This window comes from Papio anubis, chromosome 7 (assembly GCF_008728515.1).
Source record: "Papio anubis isolate 15944 chromosome 7, Panubis1.0, whole genome shotgun sequence".
Lineage (NCBI taxonomy): Eukaryota > Metazoa > Chordata > Mammalia > Primates > Cercopithecidae > Papio > Papio anubis.
The window spans coordinates 158,011,273-158,037,414 of record NC_044982.1 but is presented as its reverse complement, the minus strand read 5'-3'; the positions used below and the strand labels follow the sequence as shown (position 1 = coordinate 158,037,414).

Sequence of the window (26,142 nt, the reverse complement as noted above, 5' to 3'; positions counted from 1 at the left end):
CCACTGCACTACAGCTTGGGTGACAGAGTAAGACTTTGTCTCAAAAAATAAAAATGATAAATAAAATAAATAAATATGTTAGGCTTTGGCTTGCAACCCAGAATATGTTCTGTTTTGCTGAACGTTCTAGATGTGTTTCAGAAGCATATGTATTCTGCTGTTTCGCTGCCTGGAGTATTATATGATTATAAATAATGTCAAACTGGTTGATAGGATTGTTCGAGTCTTCCATATCCTTACATATTTTCTGTTTATTTGTCCTTTCAATCACTTAGAAAAGATTATTAAATTTTCCAACTATATTTATTTCTCTGTGTCTGTTTCTCTTTTCAGATCTGTCAGTTTTTGCATCATGTATTTTGAATCTCTGTTGATAAGTACGTACACATTAAAAGTTATGTTCTATTAGAGAATCCATCCCTTTATCATTATGTAGCATTCCTCTTTATTCCTAAAAATAACCTTTGTTCTGAAATCTACGCTGTTCAAAATTCATAGAACTACTCCAGCTTTCTTTTGCTTAGTGTTGCACGGTATTCCTTTCTCTGTTTTTTTACTTTTAACCTAAATATGCCTTATACTTAAAGTGGCTTTTATGCAGCATATAGTTTAGTCGTGATTTTTATCCAAGCTGACAACCTGTGTATTTCATCTGGGATGTTTAGATCATTAACATATAAAGTGGTTATTGATAAGGTCAGATTAAAATATACGATCTCACTCTCATTTTTAAAAATGTCTTCCAGCTGTTGTTTCCTTTTCCCTCTTGCTGCTTTCATTACATTTAATTACCAATGCTCCCATTTTGTTTTCTGTTTAGACTTACTGTGTGTAACAATCTTTTAAAACTTTTTAGTTTTAAATAATCCGAGTTGACCTCCAAATAGTATTATGCTGATACCTATGTAGTATAAAAACCTTTTAACAGTATATTCCCTATTACTTTCTACCATCTCTTGTATAATTGCTATTATACATTTCATTTTTTCTTATGCTATAAACATAAAATATATTGTATATTTTTGCTTTAAACAGTTAACTTTTAAAGTCAATATTACCAAAGCATAACACATCCCCATTCATTACCTAATAATTTCTATTTTCTTTTTCATGGATGAAAATTTCTGAAGATATTATATTCCCTATCTCTGAAGAACTTCCTTTCCATTTCTCATTGATTAGATCTGCCACCAATGACCTCCTTTTTGAGATCGAGGTCTCATTTGTCGCCCAGGTTGGAGGCAGTGGGCATGATCTTGCCTCACTGCAAGCTCCGCCTCCCTGGGTTCACACCCATTCTCCCGCCTCAGCTCCTCCCGAGTAGCTGGGACCACAGGAACCCACCATGTCCAGCTAATTTTTTTTTTCTTTTTTTTTTTTTTTTTGTATTTTTAGTAGAGACAGGGTTTCACCATGTTAGCCAGGATGCTCTCAATCTCCTGACCTCATGATCTGCCTGCCTTGGCCTCCCAAAGTGCTGGGATTACAGGCGTGAGCCACTGAGCCCGGCTGAATTCCCTCAGTTTTTATTTTTCTGAGAAACTGTTTATGTCTGTTTCACTTTTGGAAAGTGTTTTTACTGAGTTTCATTGTGGGTTGACTTTTTTCTTTCAGAAACTTAAAGATTTCATTCCATTGTTTTCTTTCTTGCATGATTTCTGAAGAGAAGTCTTCTGTGAATCTTACCCTTTTGCTCCTCTGGTGGGGGGAAAAGCAAAAAACAAAAATGTATCTTTTTTTCCTTTGGCTGCTTCCAAAATGTTCCCTTTGTATCTGGTTTTCAACACTTAATATGATATACGTAGGTGGAGGTTTTTGTTTTTTGTTTGTTTTCTTTTGATTCTGGCTGATGTTTGAGCTTCTTGGATTTGTACTTTGGTGTCTGTCATTATTTTGCAAAATTCTTAGCCATTATTTCTTCAAATATATCGTTTTCTCTTCTTCTTTTTAGATTCAAATAATATGCATATTAGACAGTTCCTTATTTTTTTCACAGCTCTTGGTTTATCTGTCCCGATTTTTAAGCTCGTATTTCTCTTTGTGTTTTAGGTTGGATAATTTCTAGTCACCTATAGTAAAGCTCACTGCGTCTTTCTTCGGCTGTGATAAGTTTACTAATGTGCCTATCAAAAGCATACTTAACCTGTATTACTACATTTTTTATTTCTTGCACTTCCATTAGGTTCTTTCTTATAATTTCCATTGATCTGCTAATTTCCATTATGCTAATTTCCATTGATGAACCAAATCACCTGTTTGGTCTTGCATGTTGTCTATTTCTCCATTAGAGCCATTAACATATTAAATAATTATTTAAATACCCTCTTTCCTATCTTGTTCTGTTCTTAGTAATTATTTTGCCTTTCCAGGCTGCTATTTTTGGTTTTTGTATGTCCCATAATTTTATTTGGAAGCCAGACATGTTTTATAGAGTAGTAGATACTCAGATAAATTTTATGTATGCTTAGAAATAAGCATGCCTTTCATTTTGCTCTGCTTTTAGTGTGAGGGTTCTTGCTTATTTAGTTAGAAGTTAAGCCAGGTTTGAAGTTGACTATCTGCTTGACTGCAGGTCCTGTGGCTCAGTTTTGACTCTTCCCCTTGCACTCTTCCCAGGGAACATCTGTCTCTTGCAGTCACCACCTGGACTACACTGCTGTTTTCATTCTACGCTTGTTGTGTGTGGGTGGTTGGACCAAGGGAGGGTGAGATGTTATCAATGTTTGGAGTGAGGCTCAGTCTTAGGCATGATTTGTAAACCTAGTTTTTAGAGTGTGACCTTCACAAGTGTTCCTGTTCCTTCTCCAGATGTAATGCTGGGCCTCACGGTGCTGCCATCTCTCCCCAAGGGGTAGTGCGTGCGTGATTTTCCAGTCGCACATGCACAGCTGCAGATTTCCACCATTTCCCTATTGCACCAGTTTTTGTTGCCCTTCTCCCTGTGTACTGAGACATTTGCTTCGCAGGGGACACAGTGACGTGGACGTGGGTGGAGTTCTCACAATGAGTTCTGTCATCCTCTCTCGGCAACCCCACAGGGAGGCTTTCTCAGGATTCTCCTTGATCCTCCCTTAGAAACATGGTGGTGTTTCTGGATGAGAAATTGGCAAGAGCATGAGAAACCCTTATCCCTGTGGCAACCAGACGCTTCATATTCTCATGCCACCCCAGACTCAGCATGTAGTGATTAGGTAGAAATTTCTAGCTGAATAAAGTTACTGAGCAACAACACAAGCAACACTTAAACATTCTGCGATGCAAAAACTGGGTTCAATTTTGTTCCCTAAAATAATTAAACTGATTTTTGTCACCAATTTGGGAGCAGTTGTATTGAAACGATCACTCCCTGGGTTCCAGGTGAACCCAGAATGCCTGTTGCCTGTTTCTTTCCAGTGAGGATGATGAGTTGGTGAAAACAGCCATCCTGGATCCTAATAAAAAGTCACGTCCCAGATAGTCCGAATTTTATCAACCAGACATTTCAACTAGTGAATGTTCTGGAAGTTCCTCTGCTTCACCTCTTAGATGGCAGTCACCATGTGTTGAACTTGGAATGAGAAGATGCAAGTTCAGATCCTGATTCTGCCACTTAGAAATAGTCCAAACTTAAGGCCAGGCATGGTGGCTTATGCCTGCAAACCCAGCACTTTGGGAGGCCAAGGCGAGCAGATCACGAGGTCAGGAGATCGAGAGCATCCTGGCTAACACGGTGAAACCCCATCTCTGCTAAAAAAAAAAAAAAATACAAAAAAATTAGCCAGGCATGGTGGTGGGCACCTGTAGTCCCAGCTACTCAGGAAGCTGAGGCAGGAGAATGGCATGGACCTGTGAGGTGGAGCTTGCCCTGAGCCGAGATCGCACCACTGCACTCCAGCCTGGGTGACAGTGCAAGACTCCATCTCAAAAAATAACAATAATAATAATAATAAAAATAATAAATAAATGAAAGCCACATTACAAGTAGCTGTTCCAGAATCTAATCTGCTGATAATATTGTCAGGAACATGACGAACAGGCTTACTAATACTGAGGAATGCACTCAAACAGTGAATAGTAAGAAAACAAGACAGATGTGTAAATCAAACAGAGTGCCCACAAACACATAATTAATGTTTATGAGACGAGGAAAAGAATAAAGCAAATAGAACAAAATATTTCAAGGCCGTATTGGAAAAAAAAAAAAAAATCCTGAAATGAAGGAAGACATGAATCTGCCAACCAGGTCCCAGGAAAACAGGACATGAGACACATGTTAATACAGTTATAACAAATCATGAAGAAAAAAAAAATTAAAACACGAACTTAAATATAAATGTAATTTTAATTTAATTTAAATATATCATCCATAGCAACAGAAATATACATGTATCAAGAACTAAATCTAACAAAAGACTTGCCAGAGCTTTATGGAAGTAATTCAACATTTCATTGAAGGATATTCAAATCGAAATAGATAAAACTTGACGATGACAAATACTTTTTCTTCTTAACTGCTGTACTTTCAGGTAGCTACACTGATTATCTAAATAAATGAGGATACATAATTTATTCCAATCAAAATACCAACAGTGTTTGTGAAAAATTTTCAAACAGATTCTACAATTTTTATGGAAGCACAAAGACCCAAGAAAAGCCAAGGCATCCATGGAGAAGAATACAAAGATTGGCAGCTTCTCTGCTTGTGACCAGTGCTATTATATTAGTTTTCCATTTCAGTTTAACAAATTGCCACAAACTCAGTAGTTTAAAACAAAACACATTTATGACCCTGTAATTTCTATGAATTAGGTGTGGCTTGGCTGGGAACTTTGCTTAGGCTCTTAGGGCTGCAATTAAGGAGTTGGCTGAGCTTCAGTCTCATCTGGAGACTTGACTGTGGAAGAATCAAATTTCCAAACTCAAGTTGTTGACAGAATTATTATTTGCAGCTGTAGAGACCAGAGGACAGTCTCTCTCTTCATGAAAGGCTCAGTCTTTCTTTTAACATCTTTCGCCTGATTAAGTCAGGGTCCCCCAGGATAATCTTTCTTTGATTAACTTGAAATCAACAGATTTTTGGGTCTTAATTACATTTGCAAAATTTATTCATCTTTGCCGTATAAAGAAATTCAATCAAGGGAGTTGATCCATTAAGTGAAACCAAATCAGGTTTTGCCCACACTCACGAGGAGGGAACGATACGACTGTATGACTAACGGGGGGTCACTTTAGCCTGTGTCTGCCACGGTTATGCTGATTAAGTCAGTGTGGTTATGTGTCGGAATTAAAACACACGCACAGATTCGTACAGATACGAACACACAAATAAAAGAGAGGTGGGCCTGCGGATGACCAGAGGTCACAATAAATGATGGTACAGCCACTAATCATGGAATTCAGAGAACTTGAATTGGAGAAGTAGTAATTGCATAGAAGGGAAACCGGAAGAAAAGCAAAACTTGTATAAGGAAACTTGATGGTCCTGGGTTAAGGAACAAATTCTCAAGAATGACACAAATGGTATGAATGGTAAAATAAAAGGTTGATAAATTTAATTTCCCTAAAATGAGAAACTTCTTTTTAAATGTTTCTTAATTTTTTTTTTGAGACAGAGTTTCGCTCTCATTGCCCAGGCTGGAATAGAGTGGCACTATCTCGGCTCACTGCAACCTCTGCCTCCCAGGTTCAAGAGATTCTCCTGCCTCAGCCTCCCAAGTAGCTGGGATTACAGGCGTCCACCACCACACCCAACTAACTTTTTGTATTTTTAGTAGAGATGGGGTTTCACCACATTGGCCAGGTGGGTTTTGAACTGCTGACCTCGGGTGATCCACCCAACTCGGCTTTCCAAATTGCTGGAATTACAGGCTTGAGTCACCGTGACCGGCTGGAACTTCTTTTCATAAATAAATGTAATAAAGAGAAGAAAAAGACAAGTTACCTCAGGGTGATGGATGGAGAACATTAGGCTTTTTGACTGAGCATTGCTTGTTAATCTCTAGGCCTCAGGTGGCTTTTCAGAGAGTATTAAGCTTAGGCAATTTTGAAAGGAAACCAGGCTGGGTGTATCTGTAATGGGCGGGGGAAGAGATGGCCATGAGAAGGAGAGGAGATGGAGGGAAATAACAACATTTAAAGGAGACTCAAAGGATGTTTTTGGTGCCAGAGATGCGATAAAGAAATGTGGTATCTATGACATGAGTTAAGAATGGTTTTGAAATAGTATATATCCTCTGAGGATAATGCTGGGGTAAATTACAAAAGATTCACCTAGTCTGTGGAGGAGTTGGAGTATTGAAAATATCTATATGAACTTCCAAACTTACCGATTAAATGGGATGATAAATTCAGGTGATAAATTCAGGTGGGAACATCTTTAGAGCTCATATATTAGAAATACATTCTGTAAAGGGTTTTCCTTTTTTAAATTTTCTGTGAAGATTTCTTCCTGAAACACAATTGGACTTTTAAAGCACAAGATACTATGTTGCTAGCAAATTCCAAAACAGAAACCTAGAATTTAAAAATTGTAAATTTGCTTATATATTTGGTAATTTACTAATGTGGCTCACAAGACGTTATCTAGCAGCTGGTTAGCATTTTCAGAAAAAAAAAAAAATAACACCCCTACCAACTTCCTTTTTCAATAATAAATTATCTACCTAATGATTCATTAAAATAATAATTTTACAAACAAAGTTTAGTAAAATAAAAAGGTCTTTAAATGTACCATGTCCTTTGATTTTACAAGAAACTAATTGTGTGAAGTGTGAATAAAGAATAATTTTATGTTCTCTGAGAAACATGGAAATATACTTCAATATAGAGTCATTAAATGATATGACAAAAAAAATTTGTACATTTACTTCCTTTGGTGTTTCCAAGCCAGATTTCCTCTGTTGTCCCTACCCGTCAACCTGTCTTTCTTCTGGGGATAAAGCCCCATCTTCGGGGAACTGCTCCTCCTTCCACAGCCAACCTGGGAGCTGCCATGGTCTTACCTGAACCTGCCTTAGTTGAAGTCGATGTGTCCAAGATGGGCAGCGACCTAACCTAAGCCAATACAATCTTCTACACCATGGGTTTTATTTATCTGATTCTGACCTGTCTGAAATTGACCCTCTCAGAGGCTTTCTGAGAATGTGAACTTGGAATCACTGAGAGCAAATAAATGCATGTCAGTCTCTCTCTGGTGGTGGGAACTACCAGATATGGAACTTACTAACTCTGAAATAAATGAATAAATAAGGAAATAGAAAAGCTGCAACTAGTCCACTGTGGTGTTTCAAAACATCATCCCGGGGCAAATTGTATTTCTACGTTTAATGCTAAAAAGCAATTATTGAGAATGGATTGCTGCCTAATGAAATAAATAAAACAAGTATTTGGGATTGGAAATAACTAGCTTCAGGTCCTGCCTTTCCTCTGAATATGCGCCGAGGAAGGAGTCATCTTCATGGGTCATTCTGCCGCCTCCTCCATCACTGACAGCATAGTGCACACCTCCCAGCACTGGGACTTTGACTGGTGCCGCCTCCTCCATCGTTGCCAGCATGGTGCACTCCTCCAGTCATGCTCCCAGCACTGGGATTTTGACTGGTGCCACCTCCTCCATCATTCCCAGTATCTTGCACACCTCCATATTGTGCACACCTCCACTCATGCACCCAGCACTGGGACTTTCACTGGTGCTGCTGCCTCCCTCCTGCAAAGCACCCATGTCTGGGAAAGGCAGAGCCTCAGTAGGATGCCCATGGATGCCCAGGTAGACTTCTGAACTAGGCAAGGGAGTGTGCTGAGGACAGGCATGGGGAGCCCCTCTCACCCCAGGCAGGGAGAAAGCAGGTGGATCTGCTGTAATAAATTGTGCGTCTTGTCTGGAGTTGTTTTCTGTTTATCTTGTCAGTAATCTGCAATGGTGATAATTGAAATTATTCAACTCTTTGGATGTTCCGTTTGGACTGTGCATAACTCCTAGGGTGATTTATTATGCTTTGTTTTTCTGTATATTAGCTTGTTTGTTTATTCCTCTAGGGTTTTGATTGCAATTTTATGCAAAAAATTAATAGGCATTAAGAATCACACATAATTCAAATCACATTTCCTTAGGAAATGATGTAATTTTGGCATTCACATTACTTTAAAATATATACTTGTGCTCTTTTACTGCTTCAGGCTAATCATCATAATTCCTTTGTACTGAAATACTAATTTGTTTAAATTTTTAAATGTTTCTTGGTAAATGGTATCAAAGTTGATGTTTCTATCAACAACTCTAAATATTGCCACAACAGAATATTTCATCCTGCAAAAAATTCTAATTTATTGGAAGCATAGTTTTCATCTGAGCCCAATACCGTCTCCCTATCAATCTTTTAAGTAAAAACTGAACTTCGGGCTGGGCGTGGTGGCTCACGCCTATAATCCCAGCATTTTGGGAGGCCGAGGCAGGTGGATTACCTGAGGTCAGGAGTTCAAGACCAGCCTGGCCAACATAGTGAAACCCCACCTCTACTAAAAATACAACAACAAAAAAAAGAATTAGCCAGACGTGGTGGCACATGCCTGTAGTCCCAGCTACTTGGGAGGCTGAGGCAAGAGAATTGCTTGAACCTGGGAGGCAGAGGTTGCAGTGAGCCAAGATTGCACCATTTTCACTCTAGCCTGGGTGACAAGAGTGAAACTCTGTCTCAAAAAAAAAAAAAAAAAAAAAAAAGGACTTCAGTGATAGTCTTTTCATTCAGCAAATATTAATTAATTTATTATGGTTAGCCAACACTGGTAAACAAGAGAGACATATTCTACAAACCAACCAGTTTATTGGTTTTAAGATAGATATTGTATCAGTAATTTTAGAAACAAATCCATCAATTTATGGGAAGTTGTCAGGGAAGAGTTCCTGGGGCACTAATAGATTTTTAAGCTTAATGAGTGAATAGGAACTATATAGATGTTGGGGAAAGAAAAAAAAAGAGCATATATGCTGATGGGAAGGGATTCAGAGGCATGTGGGGAAGGGTTTTGGCAAGTCTGAGGGCCTGGGCAGACCACATGCCAAGAGTGTAAAGAGCACAGGGCAAGGAGTGTCTAATGCAGAATGATGTGGACCACATGAAAATGTCAGAGTTGTACAAGGGCAGCTAATAAGGAGAAGGCTAAAATGATACTTGTGTTTTAGAAAGTTCCCTTTGACGGCAGTAGGTAGAATGATTTAGAGCCAGAAGGACTGGTCATTAGGAGACAAGCTTGGATCTACGGGCAGAAGGTGGTAGCTTGGACTAGATGGGGAAATGATTTGAGAGCAGTGGATCAGATAGAACCATTGAGAAGAGAAAAGGAGGAGTCAGAGGTGGCTTTTCGGTTTCCTCCTTGAACAAGTGAGAGACAGACCTGAAAGAAGGGCAGTATTGGCATGGGGAAGGTGATAGTTCAGTTCTGGACATGGTGGATTTCAGGCACTGGATGGCTGAATCCAGCAGGCTAAAGGGGTGGAGGATTCAAATGGGGAGGATGAGGATGAGGAGATAATCTCGGCAAGAGCTGGCCTAGACAAGAATGAATGGAGATGCTTTGGGGACAAAATGTACAATGTTAAGCATGCACCCTCTTTCAAGCCCCTAGGGGGTCTTATGGAATCTCCAGTAACATCTACATTGCTCCCAACTTCTTTATGGTGTGGCTCTGCTTTGGTAGAAGAGAGTGGAATGTCAGGAAAGGATCACTTCTGTTTGTTTCTGGGTTGGCACAACTTAAATCCTGGAGTTACAAAAGGATAAGATAAATATACATACATTAAGTAAAACAAAGTGCAGAGTTGATAAGCAAAACTTAATGATATAAATAAAAATATCAAATGGTTACACAAGTTTATGTAAGATATGATAGCTTTGTTATTAATTGGAAAAGCATCCCTTAAAATAACCCTGGGTCTCTTTGAGGGTTGAGTTTACCTATTACTCTTGAATTTAATCATACAACCTATGGAAGGACTCAAGCAATGATAGCTCATCAAGTCATGGCCTGTCATGGAAAAGATATGCATGTGTTTTCACTGTATCCATGAATATGTTCGTTTTGTGCCCTTTACACTGACCGATTAAATGCCTGGTACAGCCATGGATACTATGAAAATTAAATTTAAGAAAATCAGAATTTTGACCATTTCTTGATTTGATGTTGTTGTAGTTATGCATTTTTATTCAAGTCATTCATTTAACAAAATAAATTATAAAATTATTTTCCTGAATTATTTTTGATCCATCAAAGTTGTCTTATTTTTGGCAATATTTTATTACAGGTGATTATGTTGTCATGACTATATATTTTGAATTGAGTAGAAGAATGGGATACTTCACTATTCAGACATACATTCCCTGTATACTGACTGTGGTTTTATCCTGGGTGTCATTTTGGATCAAAAAAGATGCTACACCAGCAAGAACAGCATTAGGTGAGTTTCAAAAACTCTCTTCCATAAATTTGCATAATTTTAATATAGAAGCATTCATAAAAATGCCTTCAATGTAAAAAACTATTTAAATGTGAATGATCTAATTTGAGGGTTACTTGAACTGTGCTTAGACTTTTCTCTTAAGAAGCCAAGTGAGGCTATTCTTTCTCACAATGGGATTCTATGTGTGCTACATAAATCAAGATGGGGTAGGAGATTCAGAGTAAATAAATTGTGATAGTATCCTGTATCACAGGCTGATATGATCACCAAAACATAGGCACATCCCAGAACCTGTCAACTCAAAAGTCCCCCTACATTAATGTCAGGAAGCAGAATTTACCACACACCTCTGAGGACTGAGGACATAATATTGGTAAAAACAGTTTATCAATAATTGAAGCTCTGCTTATATATAGCAACTTTACCAGCAAACGAGAACATGATCATTTTTTTTCAGCTGTAAGCCACACACTAAAACTCAGTCTTTTCATGAATTTTTCTCTGGTTCCCAAAGTCTTCTTAATAAAACACTAACTTTCAGTAGTTTTAGAACTGTGCAACATATATTATGTCAGTTTTTCTTTCTGATAGGAAACTTTCAATGTTTTGATTTTTTGAAGACAGGTAATATATAAGACTGAATATACAGATTGTTTTCCCCAAAAAAAATTCCTATAGAAAAGAGGAAGCTGCCTCAATTTCAAATCTCTGCAACATCTTTCATATCTGCATTGTTATTTCTCTGTGTTTTTTTTTTTAATTTGTGTGTTCAAGAACAAAGCACTGGGCCTGGGTAGACCAGAGGCCAAGAGATTAATTAGCCTGTAATATCCTCTACCTATACTAGTTTTGCATGCTTATAGAAAATACATGATAGAACTGTAGGCAAATCAACACAGATTTTGTGACTAACCCTTGGGGTTATGGCTTCATGGTTACATGTATTAGATGTCACTGTACATAAGATATCTAAAGATAAACTTCAAAGTGATATAATATATAACTATGTTTGTACAACTTGAGACTATGAAAATCCTACAGAGAATAGTTGTTCTGGGCTCAAGATACAGAAGCTAGAATTTCACAGTGCAGTCAGATAATAAATTTATAGCCAGAAGAACTGAGGAACTTTATTTAATAAGATGGTTAGTGTCTAGTTGAGACACCAAAAAGTCTGTGCCTAGAAGTAAAGGGGGTACTCTAAATGTCATTTGATGAAGCTTGAACCAAGCAATAACAAGATCAAGGAGAACCTGTCATAAGAATTCAAAGGGCTTCTTAAAAAGATAATATCATGCAGACTCTTTAAATTATAAGGAGTTATAATAAGAACTTATTAGACACTCTAAGATGTAGAAAAATGTGACCCATGATTACAAAGAAAGAAGGATTAATAAAAAGCAAAGGGAAATCTAATGCTGACTCAGTAGGCATGGACTTTAACAATAGCTATTATAACAATGTCTGAGGACTTAAAGGACAATATGATTTTAATTAATGAACAGATGAGTCATCTCATCACAGAAAGTATACAAAAAGAAATTCTAGAATGAAATATATAATATCTTGATTGAAAAATTCACTAAACTTAAGAGCAGATTGAAGATGGCAGAAATAAAAGGTTATATAAAATTGAAGACCATCAGATGAAAATTATGTAATCTGAAGAACAAGGGAATAAAAAGATTAAAAGAAAGAATGTACCAGTGATCTGTGGTACAATATGAATATGTATAACAAAACTATAAGTGACTATAACTGAGGCGATAGTTAAAATCAGAATAATAAGAAAAAAAGAATGAGGAAAAATATTTTTGAAAAAATGTGGTTAAGAAATTCCAATGTTTGGTGAAAAATACCAGCCTACAAATTCAAACAGCTTAGTGAGATACAAGCAGGAGAAATACAAAGAAAAGCATCATAGTCTAAATGATGACAATCAAAAATAAAGGTAATACTTGCAAGTAGATAAACAAAAATGTCCTGTCGTATGTGGAGGAGCAAAAATATGACTAACTGATTCTTCATATGCAATAATGGAAACCAGAAGATATTTAATTGCTGGCTTTAAAGTATTGAAATTCTATATCCAGAGAAAATGTACTTCAAAAATTTCATCAGAATGAAGTTTTTTTAGATAAACAAAATCTGTGTTAATTTGTCACAGAAAATCTAAAACCATAGTAAAAATTCTAAAACAAACTAATTAGGTAATAGAAATAATAAACAGAAAAATGGATTTATAAGAAGTAATGAAAAACATCAGAAATGGTAAGCATGTGGTGAAATTTTAAAAAACTAGTTTTCTATTTTTATTCTTTCAATTAAAGTCAAAATAATAACAATGCAAGATGAGACTTATGACATAAGAAAAAATAAAATATAGGCCATAAATAGCAATGAGGTTAGGGGACATATGGAACCATGTTCCTATGTGGTACAAAAACGAGTGAAGTAATACTAAAAAAATTCTAAGTAGATATGTTAAGAAATCTTATTGTAATCTGTTGAAAAAATATGAAAATATAATAAAAGGCATAGCTAAGAATTCAACATAGAAATAAGTAAGAGCATATAATAATAATAAAAGGGTAAATTCAACAGAGAGACAAGACTTTCATAAATGCACCCGTACCTAGTATTACAGCTTCATATTAAAATAAACAAAAACTGAGAAGAGGATAAATTTTAAAAATCAATCACAGTTTGATATTTAAATATACTTCTATCAGCAGTGTACACAAACAAGCACATTTGTCCACTTATTTAAGTGATTAAACCAGTCAACAACCAAAAAGCCAGTAAAGGAATGGAGGAGCTGAACAATATCAATGTCTTTGAGCTACTGGATATTATAGAACTCTAAACCTAATAATTACATCATGAAAGTGAATTTCAATATCCACCTCCTGCCATACACAAAAATTTACTTAAAATGGATTATACTAAAATGGTAAAACTAGAAATGTTAAATTTCTAGAAAAATGTTAGGATTATAATGTTAGATTAGATCAAGATTTCTCAGATCAGAAAGTGAATCTTAGGAAAACTTTGAAACATTTCTGACATGAGAATAAACCTGAATAGATATTTCATGTTGTTAGATAATATGAAACATCCTGAAGATCCATTGGTTATGTAAAATAAATACATTTTTCCAATGGATAGCATCTTTCTCCTCTTATGCATTTGATGTGCAGAAATTTTAATTTCTTTTATTAATCTTTATATTAATGTTTTTGTTCTAAATATGTTGTAAGTATGGCTACTTTAAAGATTTTCTGTGTAATATTTTAGTCTGATAAAATAATACAAGAAATGTCCAGCATACAGTAAAATATCATTCATCATATCAAAAAGAAAATGCCAGTATCAAGATGACACAGTTGTTGGAATTATCTGATTAGGATTTTAACATATCAGTCATAAATGTGCTTCAATGAGCAAATGCACACATGCTTCAACTAAATGAAAAAATAGAAAAGCTCCACAAAGAAATAGAGGATATAAAGAAGAACTCAGTGGAATTTTTAGCACTGAAAAATACAACGCCAAAATGAAAAGCTCACTGGATATGCTTAACAAAAGAAGAAAAGACAGAGGAAAGAATCAGTGAACCGTGAGACAGAACAACAAAAATTAACCAATCTGAGCAACAGAGAGGAAATATATTGAAAATAATAATCAACTGAGTTTAGGGATATCTCCAAATGTTGACATATGTTAGAGAGGGAAATGATCCAACATTTGTGTTGTTCCAGAAAAAGAGAAATAGAATGAGGCTAAAAAAAAGTATTCAAAGAAACAATGGATAAAAAATACTCAAATTTGCCAAAAGGCATAAATCTAGAGATCCAAGAAGCTGAATTAATCCCAAATAGGTTAAATCCAAAGAATGTTAGGTAAAGACACATCATAATCAAACTCTTAAAAACTGAAGAAAAATTATTGAGAGTAGCAAAGAAACATGTCGCCTTGCCTATGAAAAAAAAAAAAGTTGGATAACAATGGATTCTCATCCAAACTATGGACGCAAGAAGGAAGTGGCACAGCATTTTTTAATGCTGAATAGAAAGAACAGTCAACCCAGAATTCTATACCCAATGAGAGTATCTTTTAAGAATAAAGGAGAAATTCATTCTCATGCGAAGAAGAACAAAGAGAATTTGTCACTAACAGATGTCCCCTAAAATAATGGCTAATGGAATTTCTTGAAATAGAAAATGATAAGAGAAGAATTTTTAACAAAAGAAAGGAAGAAAAAAACACAAAAAGTGAAAATGTGGGTAAGTAAAATGGACTTTCCTTTGCCTTTTGAGTTTTCTAAATTACTTATAGTGGTTGAAGCAAAAAAATCATAATGCTACTTGATGTAATTATTAAACTAATTAAAGGAAATATTTAAGACAATTATATTAAAATCAAGGAAGAGTAAGGGAAAATAAGGTTTCTACATTTCATTCAAACTGGTAAAATGTTAAATATGATAAATTATGTATTTGTAATACTGGAGGAATCACTAAAAAGGCCACAAAGAGTGATGTGCCTCAAGAACACTGTAGATAAAGCAAAATAAAATTCTAAAATATGTTGAGATAACCCATATGAAGGCAGGAAAAAGAAAACAAGATATTATAAAGGAACAAACAAACAGGAAACACAATATAATTACATCTTAATATTAATAATTACTTTCAATGTAAATTGCTGGAACATACCAGAGAAAAAAACAGAAGTTAGCAGCGAGGATTAAAAAAATAAAGCATGACCCAGCTACAATGTGTCTCCAAGAAAGTCACTTGAAATAGGATGATATTGTTACACTGACATGAATGTTCATGTAATCACCAAAAACTGGACACAACCAAAATATCCCTCAACAAGTGAATGGCTAACGAAACTATGGAACACCCAAGCCATGATATCAGCAGTAGGAAAGAACAAACTATTAATGCAGCAGCGGTTAAATGTGTCAATGGCATTGTGCTGAGTGAAAAAAAAAAGCCAATGTCAAAAAGTGTTATTATAGTTTGTGTTTAAATTAGGAGGTTTACTTCTGACTGTGGTAAGATGCCAGCATTTATATTCACTCATCCCTCCAAGGTCAAGAAGAAAGTTTTTCTAGGATTCTGTGAGACCAGGATCATCTCCAAAGCATCCTATATGTAATAGACTCAGCTGAGATAACCTTCCTGAACTCCCTTGGGCTTTCCCCGAAGAGGAAGTCATGCCAACAGGTGTTTGTGCAGAGCACCCTTCTTTACTAGGTAGCTTAGACCCCTGAACTAGAAATGCCTAAGCTTTATTTTTCTTCAGGGTGTATAGTTTCAGGGTGGGTGTGGAAGTGGGGAGGATAAAGCACACGGCCACTGTCTACCTCTGGAATACAGGCCACTCATGAAAACTGATGGACAAGGTCTATGGAAATTGCAGACGCAAACAATTTGTATTTCTATTGAAATAGAAACTAAGATTTTGAACTTCTTAGACATGATGTGATCACATTTTTAAAAGTTGAATTGGATGTTTATTAAAGGAGGATAATGGCTTCCAGCTTCATCCATGTCCCTGCAAAGGACATGACCTCATTCTTTTTTATGGTTGCATAGTATTCCCTGGGGGAGAACATTAGGGAAAACAGCTAATGCATGCTGGGCTTAATACCTAGATGACGGGTTGATAGGTGCAGCAAATCACCATGGCACACGTTTATCTATCTAATAAACATGCACATTCTGCACATGTACCCTGGAACTTAAAAAATATAAATAATTTTTTCAAAAGATCTTTTTCCATAAAACTACATCTGATGTAAGTATAGACTTTTCCGGTTTACATAGCATTTTTACATGAAATTTTACCATCTATATTAAAGAGTACCTAGCATTCTGTTTTCACTGCACAAGTTAAGGAAACTGATTCAAGATGGTAAGTGGCTTCTCATGGTCAAACGCTGAGAAGGCCCAGAGCAAGGCGGAGGGCTTGGACTTCCAGGTGATATTCTTTACACCTCAACAAGCTGTCCACCCTGTGCTTTGAGACTCATTCTCCACCTGGCCCTGGCAGAACCGCCTTGAGCAGGTGCAGGGAGGAACTAAACAGAGGCTGTAATGCTGCAACAAAGGTGTAAAGTAATGTGTCCTTATCTGTCCTGTGTACCTATTCTCTGACTAGTACTGCGATGCAGATATTTTACTGTATTCCCATTGAGCTACAGAGGTGGTGACTATTAAAATTCAGATTCCTGTGATTCAGGGGTTCATGAATCTGGGGTCACTAACCTGCCCTGTCTAGTAGTTCTGACAGGTCCTGATTTCTTGGGGAGTTCACCCACGGGAGAGTCAGTCTTAGCCTGTTTCACATGATAATCGCTCTTCTTCATTTTATTCTTATGTTCAACAGTCTCTATGTCTTTTTCACGTTTTCCCTTCTAAGCCATCCATCTCATGTGTGTCTGTCTCTTTTCTGAATGTTTTCCACAATATTTGATTAAACATCCAGTGTCGACCCATGCATATGAAATAGTCGAAGTCAAACAACATTGAGTGTTACCAATTAATTGATTCATTTGATGTAAAGCATTCATTTAAATGCCTCAAATGTGCTAGCGTCTGTGCTGGGGGACAGGCAAAGACAAGTAAGGGACTGTTTTTGTCTTAAAGACCACACTATCTAGGAGACAGATACGTAAAGACATACGTGATTCCCTGTGATAATGAAAACAAAACAAAAAAAAGCTGCGATACGTAGAAGGTACAGGGATACTGCAGACGTGCATGTTGTCAGCTCTGCTGGGAGGACAAGAGTGGAGCTGGGTCTTCAAGAATAGTGAGGGTTTTCAAACTGGGGAGGTGAGGAGAAGAAAGAAATGAAAGGATTTAGCTGCACAGAAGTGTGAGATGTGGAACAGCAGGGAATAGATAGGACTGCAAAAAGAGCATCGATGTTAAAAATTGCTTAAAAGGCAAAATGTCCAACAATGAGAGAATTACTGAATAAATTGAAAGGTGTTCACTTGATTCAGGCACTTTAGTGTTATTGTGAAGACTCTAATCAGACATTTCATGGAAACATTGCTTATGAAATTGTGTGGACATTAAAATTCAAAGTAACATTACATGAGGTATGCAGCATCAGATTCCTGTAAGGCAGCCGTGCTGGGTGGAGGGATGTGGGTGACGGTCTGGGATTGCTGTTGCATGCTGCATCCTTTCACAACATGCTACCTGTCCCCTGTGCAGGCATCACCACGGTGCTGACCATGACCACCCTGAGCACCATCGCCAGGAAGTCCTTGCCACGCGTGTCCTACGTGACCGCCATGGACCTCTTTGTGACCGTGTGCTTCCTGTTTGTCTTCGCCGCACTGATGGAGTATGCCACCCTCAACTACTATTCCAGCTGTAGAAAACCAACCACCACGAAGAAGACGACATCGGTGAGCTGCAGTAGCACAGGTTCTCTGGGAGGTAATGGGGACGCTGTTTGAGATGAGTGTGTGCCTAAATGCAGTTGTATTCCTAAGGATCGTATAAAGCATGATATACATACCCAATTCAACCAGACTTTTCCAAACCAGACGGGATTCTGAAGATGTGAATGTGACTCTAAGAGCTCTCTTGTGTCACCTACTGGTGATGTGGTTTGGTTTAGTCATACCCTAAAGGTTGCTCTTGAGTGATTTTGGATGCAAATGTTCATGACAGTTTCCTAGTTATTTTTCTTCTTTTCTTGTAGTTACTACATTCAGATTCCTCAAGATGGATTCCTGAGCGAATAAGCCTACAAGCCCCCTCTGTATGTATAGCATTGCAGGTGTCAATATTTCTGAGAATTTTCACTAAACATTGCATTTGAAAGGTAGATTGCTGTTGATGCATGCATGTATTGAAGACCAAGGAGTGATGCACATGCTGGCTTCAAAAATGTGTTTAGTATTAGGTTAAAAATCCAACTCTGACAAGTTGGAAATTAGAGGAGAAAAGTAATCATAATCCTTCTACATGGGGATTAGTGTATGGCATATATAGTTCTTTTTTAGCCATTCAAATAATATATGTTCATGCATTTTAGCAAAACTGAATTATGATCTTTATATTGTTTTATAGCCTCTTTGATAACTCAAAAATAGGTACTTACATGTACTTAAGTTTTGTGCCACAAATATTATTTTATAGGATCATTGTAATGATCATATCCTACGTTCATGATTGATGCACAGGCAGTCTTGGCAGGACACTGACTGGGCTTATCCACATTTTTCACTTGCATTTACGTTCTTATCATTACCAATTTGTATTTACCTGTGACGATTTGCTTGGTTATAAACTCCTAGGAGCAGAACGTTTGGGCAGAGGGGTTGCATGGTCTTTGGTCTTTGCCAAATGGTGCTCCACCAGCTCCATCAGCAATGCCAGACACCTCATCCTGAACTTTCCGTGCATTCAGTTTGATAGTCAAGCAGGAAAATGAGCTCTGCAAACTTTTCTCACTGGCATTTATTTGACTATTGACAATATTGTTACTTGTTTATTTTTGATTTGCATTTCTATTTTCGTGAATTGCTTTTGAATTTTTTAAACTTTTATTAGTATTTTAAAGTAGAAATCTGACAGTGGTATATATGTTACATATTATATAAATTGTATTTTATAAAATATATAATTTAGTCACATATAGAATATATTCATGATATTGTTTGTCATGTAGTTTTTATTTCAACTTGAATTGGCAACATTGCCACTCTCCTATTTTGTGCCTTTTTCTGTGTGTGTTATTTTGTTTCATGTGGTCAAATCCGTCACTGTTTTCTTTTCTAGTTTCTGCTTCTTGTGTTCTGCTTTGGAAGGTCCTTCCTCCCCTCAAAATGACGACCCCCTCACTTTCTTTTGAGCACTATGCTTGACATTGTGTTCTCTGTGCTTTCATGTATCAACTCACTTTATTCTCATAACAAACCTTTCTACAAATCAGAAAATTGAAGTGTGGATAAATTAAGCCCTGTAAATATTGACCAAGGTTTGACAATTTAAAAACAAATTTGTTACATTTAACTATTAACAAGTCTGAATTTCTTTTGGCTAGAGATAAGAATGTAGCTTTATTGAAAAATCCAAGAAGTATATTTTTAAATTAATGATGCGAACTACAACTTTTATCATATAACAACTTTTATTTACAATCATGACTTTTATTCCTTTATACATATGTATACTAATTACAATTTACTAATTACATCAAATGTTTCAAACCCACCCATACGCTGCAGGTGGTTTGCTACTTGCTAATTGAGACCTCATATGCAGCGCACTTCCAGCCCGTTGTCAGGAGACTACATAGTTACCTGCACTCTGCAAGTGTGGATCATGATAGTTCTTCCAAAACGTTTGTGGGCAAATCACTGTTACAGCTTCAGGAAGCCACAGCGAACATACAGATTTTGCCAGCAAATGCTTCCAAATGGCGTGGGACCAAAACAGAGGGCAGAGGGGAAGGGTGCAATCATCACACATAGCCAGGACCTGGGTGTTGAAAGGAGGAAATATTGACATCTTTAGTACAGAAGTGATGTTGCCAAAAAAAGAAAAAAATCCTTTAACACACAGAGAAAAAGATATCACAAAATGAACAGAAAAAAAATATTTTTAAAGAAAGAAAAAGTTGGAAAGTTTAATGACCTTAAAGAAAGTACAAAGAAAAATAATTCACAGACACAAAGGGTGCCAGGCCTGGTGAGAAGACACAACCAGAGACCTGCAGCAAGAATAATGCTAAGCCAAAGAAAAAGCAAGTCTGTCCTCTGCTGAGTGAGAACTGTCATCTTCCCAACTGTATTCTGAAAGGTCAGTCTGCAAGCCGTATGCTAGTGAAGGAGCCTCCATTACCAACACGAAGCAGCAGTGATGGGGGACAGGGGCAGGCTCCGTGAACAGTCACATGTGTGGCTTGGGGTGAGCCGTTCCAGTTGCTCAGTTCCCCTTTCCTAACGTGTCAAATGCAAGGCTGAGGAACTCCACGTGTGCCCAGGAAGCACGGTGCTCCGTGACACTCACAGGGCTGTGCTACACACACAGACAAAAGAGGAGGGAGTCAGGGACCCAGCTAGGCCAAGGAGGACTTGGGGGAATTGTTAATTAAAATCTCTATCTTGGACATCGTTTGAAATTTTCATGACTAATGAGACGGAGGCAGGTAAAGAAGTTCTTAAGCTATTTAGGGCTCTTAACATCTTACATTTTGCTTCAACCTTATAAAATGGAATTTGTTTCATTTCAAAGCAGTGAACTATGAAGACATAATGAAAACCATTTTTAATATTGTAAATATGATCTCTAGGTGTTTTTTGGTTCCCTAAATGAAGTGAAATGGAGGTTTCTCTTCTCCAGAAACCATCCTGCTGCCCTGCCTGTGGCCTCCAAGGGTTGCCCTTTAGATCTCTGGTGAGCCATCCCCTCATCAGCAGAGCCTTCTGCCTCCCGGTCTGAGCCAGAATCTTGCTGTGGGGCTGCCCTGCCTTGTGACGACCAGGCTTCTCCTCTCTTGTCTCCGGTAGCCCCCAGTCCCATCCACACAGCAAGAGACTACATAGAGGAATGGGGTTGAAGCAATGAGTGGATGAATGTCTGGCTGATCACTGTCAAAGTACACGTGTAGGAAACTTTTATTGCAATTGTTTGTTCATAACGGCAGATATTTCCACTGGAGCTTGTCAAAAAGAGGCAGATCCCTTCAATGCAGTGGGATAGAGGCAGGGAATTGCTATGTTTTAGCAAACCCCTGGTGATGTTTACACCTACTCGGGACAAAGAGCATTAACCTAGAAGAGACGTGTCCACATGAGGCCCATAGAGACAGCGGGACTTTTATTTCTGCCTGTTCATCAGGATTGCGGAGGAGGAGGAGGGTGGGCAGCCGCACCATGAGGCCCCACTGGTAGCAGAAGGAGGTGGCCGCATGTGAGGAGCAAGCAACGCCCTGTGAACGTGTGGTCCAGGCCATCCTGCTTTAGGTCTGTCCTCACACACAGATGCTTCCCATGGACAAGAGCGCACCAAAGGCTGCAAGAACCGACTCTGAGTGACCGACCGACACTTTCACCTGTCTCCAGTTTATGACCCCACGATTATGAGCATGTCCAATCAAACTGAGGCCCAAAAGCAGGAGGGAAGCAGTACCATGTCTTCGTGTAATCGTATTTTGGGGTGAAAGTATAAGAGGTTGTCACGATGCTTTCTAATGAATTCCAAATGGCCTCTGTCCCAGCAGTGTGCCACACCCAGGCAAAGGCCCTCGCCAGGAAGCCCACTGAGAAGGGTTCCCTCTCCACCTCCTCCTCGGCATCAGTCTCCACGGCTGCCAGTGGCATATGCCCATCTCCGATCCACCAGCACAGATAAACCAAAGCAGACAGGCAAACATGCTGTTTAGTTCTCTTCCATTATTCAGTCCAGTTTAGAAACGGATCCCCTTAACGGAATTCAATGTAGTGCACACTTCATTGTTTTTCAGAAGACCTCAGCCTCTGTCTGAAGAATTGACAAGTCTATTTGCAGCCATGTCTCAGGGTTAGGAATGATTCTTCTCATTGAGGAGTGAAGAGTATGTTGTTCTCTCTCCTTTATCTGCCCCATTTGGACTTTTCCATGTCAGGAGAAAGGCTTGGGAGGTAGAAAAGAAAGCATTGTAGGTGGGCACATTTTTGGTTATGCTTCTTAAGATGGTAAGCAGTATCCAGCCCCCTCACACTGAAAGCCCACTTTCACCAGAATCACATGGGACATGAAGATCCTCTCATCATTCCTGCACGTCATACCTTTTACTATTCACTAATTGGGAAAAAAGTAACCTATTTGTCCCTCCCCACTTCAGTATACGTACTGTTTCACATATAAGGGATAAATATATAATACGTCCATACTTACTACAAATCCACAGAAAAGTAGGCAGAATAGGGACTTCAAATGACTAATACACATTTTAAAATATGCTTAACCTTCTTCATTAATAATCCGGGAAACACAAGATTTGAAACTGCAATGCAATTTTCCTTGCATTAGAATTGAAGACGGGGGTCTCCTCTCTCGGCTTTTGAGCCCCTCTCCCTCTGTCTCTGTACAGGGAAGCTTCTTCCTTACTTCTTGCCTATTAAACTCTCTGCTCCTTAAAACCAAAAAAAAAAAAAAAAAAAGGGACCGAGTCTCTCCAGCGTTGGGGGGAGTGTGAGGGATGGGCAGGCCCACTCATCCTCTTTATCTGTAGGAGACAGATGTGATACGAACCGATTGCTTCACACACCTCAGGGTGTTTTTATTGCATTTTACGATGGTTGTTGTGTCATTCTTGTTGCCTGCAGAACTATTCCCTCCTGGACATGAGGCCACCACCACCTGCGATGACCACGTTAAACAATTCCGTTTACTGGCAGGAATTTGAAGATACCTGTGTCTATGAGTGTCTGGATGGCAAAGACTGTCAGAGCTTCTTCTGCTGCTACGAAGAATGTAAATCAGGATCCTGGAGAAAAGGGCGTATTCACATAGACATCTTGGAGCTGGACTCGTACTCCCGGGTCTTTTTCCCCACGTCCTTCCTGCTCTTTAACCTGGTCTACTGGGTTGGATACCTGTATCTCTAAGCATTGCTCATGGTGAAGAGTGGAGAGCATTTGGTACACACTCGACCTTCCGTCGCCCCCAGACCAGTAGTGACCAATCGGGAGCAGCAAGGAAGGACACTGCTCAGTGTATCTTATTATAAATGACCTTTCAGCAACACAGGAAGTACCCGGCAAAGGTTTCTATTATGTATTTTACACACACACACACACACACATGCTAATTGAGTTTTAAAGTAATATTCTTGCTGATCCCTACTGAATTGTAGCTTGGTGTTGTTTCTGAATGGTTTATGGATATTGGAAGCAGCTGCTGATTACCCTTGCCAAGAAATCTGTAAAACGTGCAAGTGAATGTCTAAGATGCTCTCTCAGGCCCCTAGTCCTTCTGTATCTTTCCTTCGCAGCCCTGGGTGTAGTAGCGCTCACGAGTGTTGAATCACCCCTGGCCGAGACCCACTCCTGCTGGCTCAGCCTGGGCTCTCTGTGCTCCAGTGTGAACAGCAGCGGGTTCCAACCCCAGTCTCCTTTCTCTGTGGCCTCTCTGGTTCCAGCACCATTGCCGTTAGCTGGCACCCCTTTACCTAATAACCTCGTTCTAGGCCTGGGGAGAGTACACTCGCATTGCCCACGGTTTCCATTGGAGGTGAAAATAAGATTTTCAAAATGCTCATGTTGTTGGGGTCAAAGATGACTATCTCTGAACATCAGAAGGTTATTACTTTAATCCAACTTACTGAGAGTCAACAATATTTGAACCTTGGGTTCTTGGACTAGTTCAACATTTCACCTTAAGAGCTGTTTTTAACTAGACCGAGGCTCAACCCAAGTACGTGCCCAGCTTATGTTACATTATTATAGGTTCAGTAATTGTCTTCATTTTGCAGAGGTGTACAGTGAACACAACCTGTTATCTTGAAGACACACGCCAGAGTGTGAAAGACGTAGATACAATTTTATTTTTATTTTATTTTTTTGAGACAGAGTCACGCTCTGTTGCCTGGCCAGGCTGGAGTACAGTGGCACCATCTTGGCTCACTACAACCTCCACCTCCCATGTGCAAGCGATTCTCCTGCCTCAGCTTCCCGAGTAGTTGGGACTACAGGTGCGCACTACCACACCCAGCTAATTTTTTTTTTTTTTTTTAGTAGAGACGGGGTGGTTTCACCATGTTGGCCTGGCTGGTCTCGAACTCCTGACCTCAGGTGATCTGCCCACCTCAGCCTCCCAAAGTGCTAGGATTACACACATGAGCCACCATGCCTGGCCAAAATTTAAAAAAAGAAAAAAAATTAGTGAATATTAATTTTCAACTCAAACCAACTTTAGATGCAAAAAAAATGGGCAATGGTGATCATCAAGTACATATTTTGATGAACAAGATTATTTTATACTTTGAAATATGGATACATAGCAAAATCCCAAAGAAAAAATATCCCCCCAATCAATACTCTTTTGATATTTTTATAACACAAAACCAACTTGCTTCTTGCTGTTAGTTCTTTGTTATAACTGGATGCCAGTGTGAACTGCAGAAGACTTTGTTGAAACTTCTCCTCACCAATAGGCAAAACACAAGTCCTATCAGTTAGTTAATAATGCTTTGGCATTATTAAAATTCTGAACCAGAATCTCTGTGCCTCTCATCTTTCTCACACAGAAAACTGAATCCATTTCACGTAGAAACCATAATTTTAAAGATTATCGATTGTGCATACCATAATTACTCAGAAAAATAAAATATTTTGCAGAGAAAGTATAGAAAAGTATCAATTTCACACAATTTCCTGGATGTAGACCAGACACAGAAGAGGCCGGGACCAGAAAAAGTGAACTTAGATTCATCTGCTCATTCCTATTAAGATTGTTGCATAGTAACTGGATGCAAAGATATCAATATATGATGACCCAATTTCCAAAGATGGAGTCTATACAGCGTGAGACATTCAAGCCCATTGTTTCTCTCTGCCTTTCGGGTTGGTAGTTACTACATAAGCCACAAGCCAATTGGCTTCAATTTAGCGAATTCAGTTTAAAAATCCAAGAATATGTGTGGAGAAACAGGTTGACAATACTGTCTTAGATGAAATGTCTCCTCCATTGGACAGTTTCACTCTCTGGTACTCTAGTTCTGTCTCTCGGGCATAAGCAGCCCCCAGCCTTGGCAGAGGTAGTCTGCAGGGACCCTGACCTGACCAAAGGAATCCAGGTCACACCAGGGCACTGAGCGCCAAGGGAAGGTGGCCCCAGGGCAGTCTTAAGACACAGTGTCCAACCTTATGAATGGGTAATTTCTAACACGCTGAAGAACTGCAACCCGCTACATTATAATAAAAGTAGTTCTGGAGAGAACTGAATTTTCTAGAAAAATTCTTACTGGGAGGAAAATAACCTAAAACAACTTTTTATAACGTGGATTTGTTCGATTTTACCTTAAAAGAATTTTACTGATGCCTTGTGTTTCAAAACCACTCAATATTTGGATATTGTTAGCAATCCTCCTGAAATTTTACACGTAGGATAAATACACCAATAACCTCAGTTTTCTGAATCCAGCCATTCTCTTCTTCCCAACCCCAGCAGCCCTCCTGATCAAAACAAATGAGTTCAGCACTCCTTTTCTAGGAAGGAGAACCTTCAGCTCAAGAAAGTCCAAAGGATTTCACTAACTGAGCATCACAGTGTGGATTCCTGCATATATAGCAGGCTTCCCACTAGGGGGTCTGAATGAAAAGAGCTAAAGCACCCCCTAAGAGCATGTCCATGCCAGGTTCTCCACAGGCTTGCATAATTCAAGTTCTCTGTATCAGTCTCAGCTCCTGAGATGAGCCTTTTCAGTCCACAATGAGGGAGAGATGCGTGTGCCTTGGTGAGGTACAGAGCTCAGGGGCTTTTAAATCATGTACGTGTTTACCGTCTAGAGGAAGGAGAGGAGCAGTGTGGGGACAGTGGGAGGGAAGTATACTTTCTTTCATTAAAGACTCTCCTTTGCCAGGACACCTGATCAGGAGGGATGCGATTGCACAGGGTGTAAGGCTGTTCTGCACAGCTAAGCCCCAGCTTGCTCTGTTTTAGAACTGGGAAATATTTGGTGTG

General features: G+C 38.5%; 1 protein-coding gene across 3 annotated transcripts in view; it reads left to right on the top strand.

The window, feature by feature from the left end:
- GABRG3 (gamma-aminobutyric acid type A receptor gamma3 subunit) overlaps nucleotides 1–23,414 on the top strand; it is a 556,557-nt gene extending 533,143 nt beyond the window's left edge. For 2 of the 3 annotated variants that reach the window (XM_021940357.1, XM_021940359.2), the window contains 4 exons: nucleotides 10,277–10,429; nucleotides 17,674–17,870; nucleotides 18,170–18,247; nucleotides 22,785–23,414. In XM_021940357.1, coding sequence (XP_021796049.1) covers nucleotides 10,277–10,429; nucleotides 17,674–17,870; nucleotides 18,170–18,247; nucleotides 22,785–23,066 — 710 coding nt within the window. In that variant the 3' untranslated portion in view covers nucleotides 23,067–23,414. The remainder of the gene's footprint in view (nucleotides 1–10,276; nucleotides 10,430–17,673; nucleotides 17,871–18,169; nucleotides 18,248–22,784) is intronic. The other variant, XM_021940358.2, reaches the window with a different exon arrangement.
- Nucleotides 23,415–26,142: the final 2,728 nt, after the last annotated feature.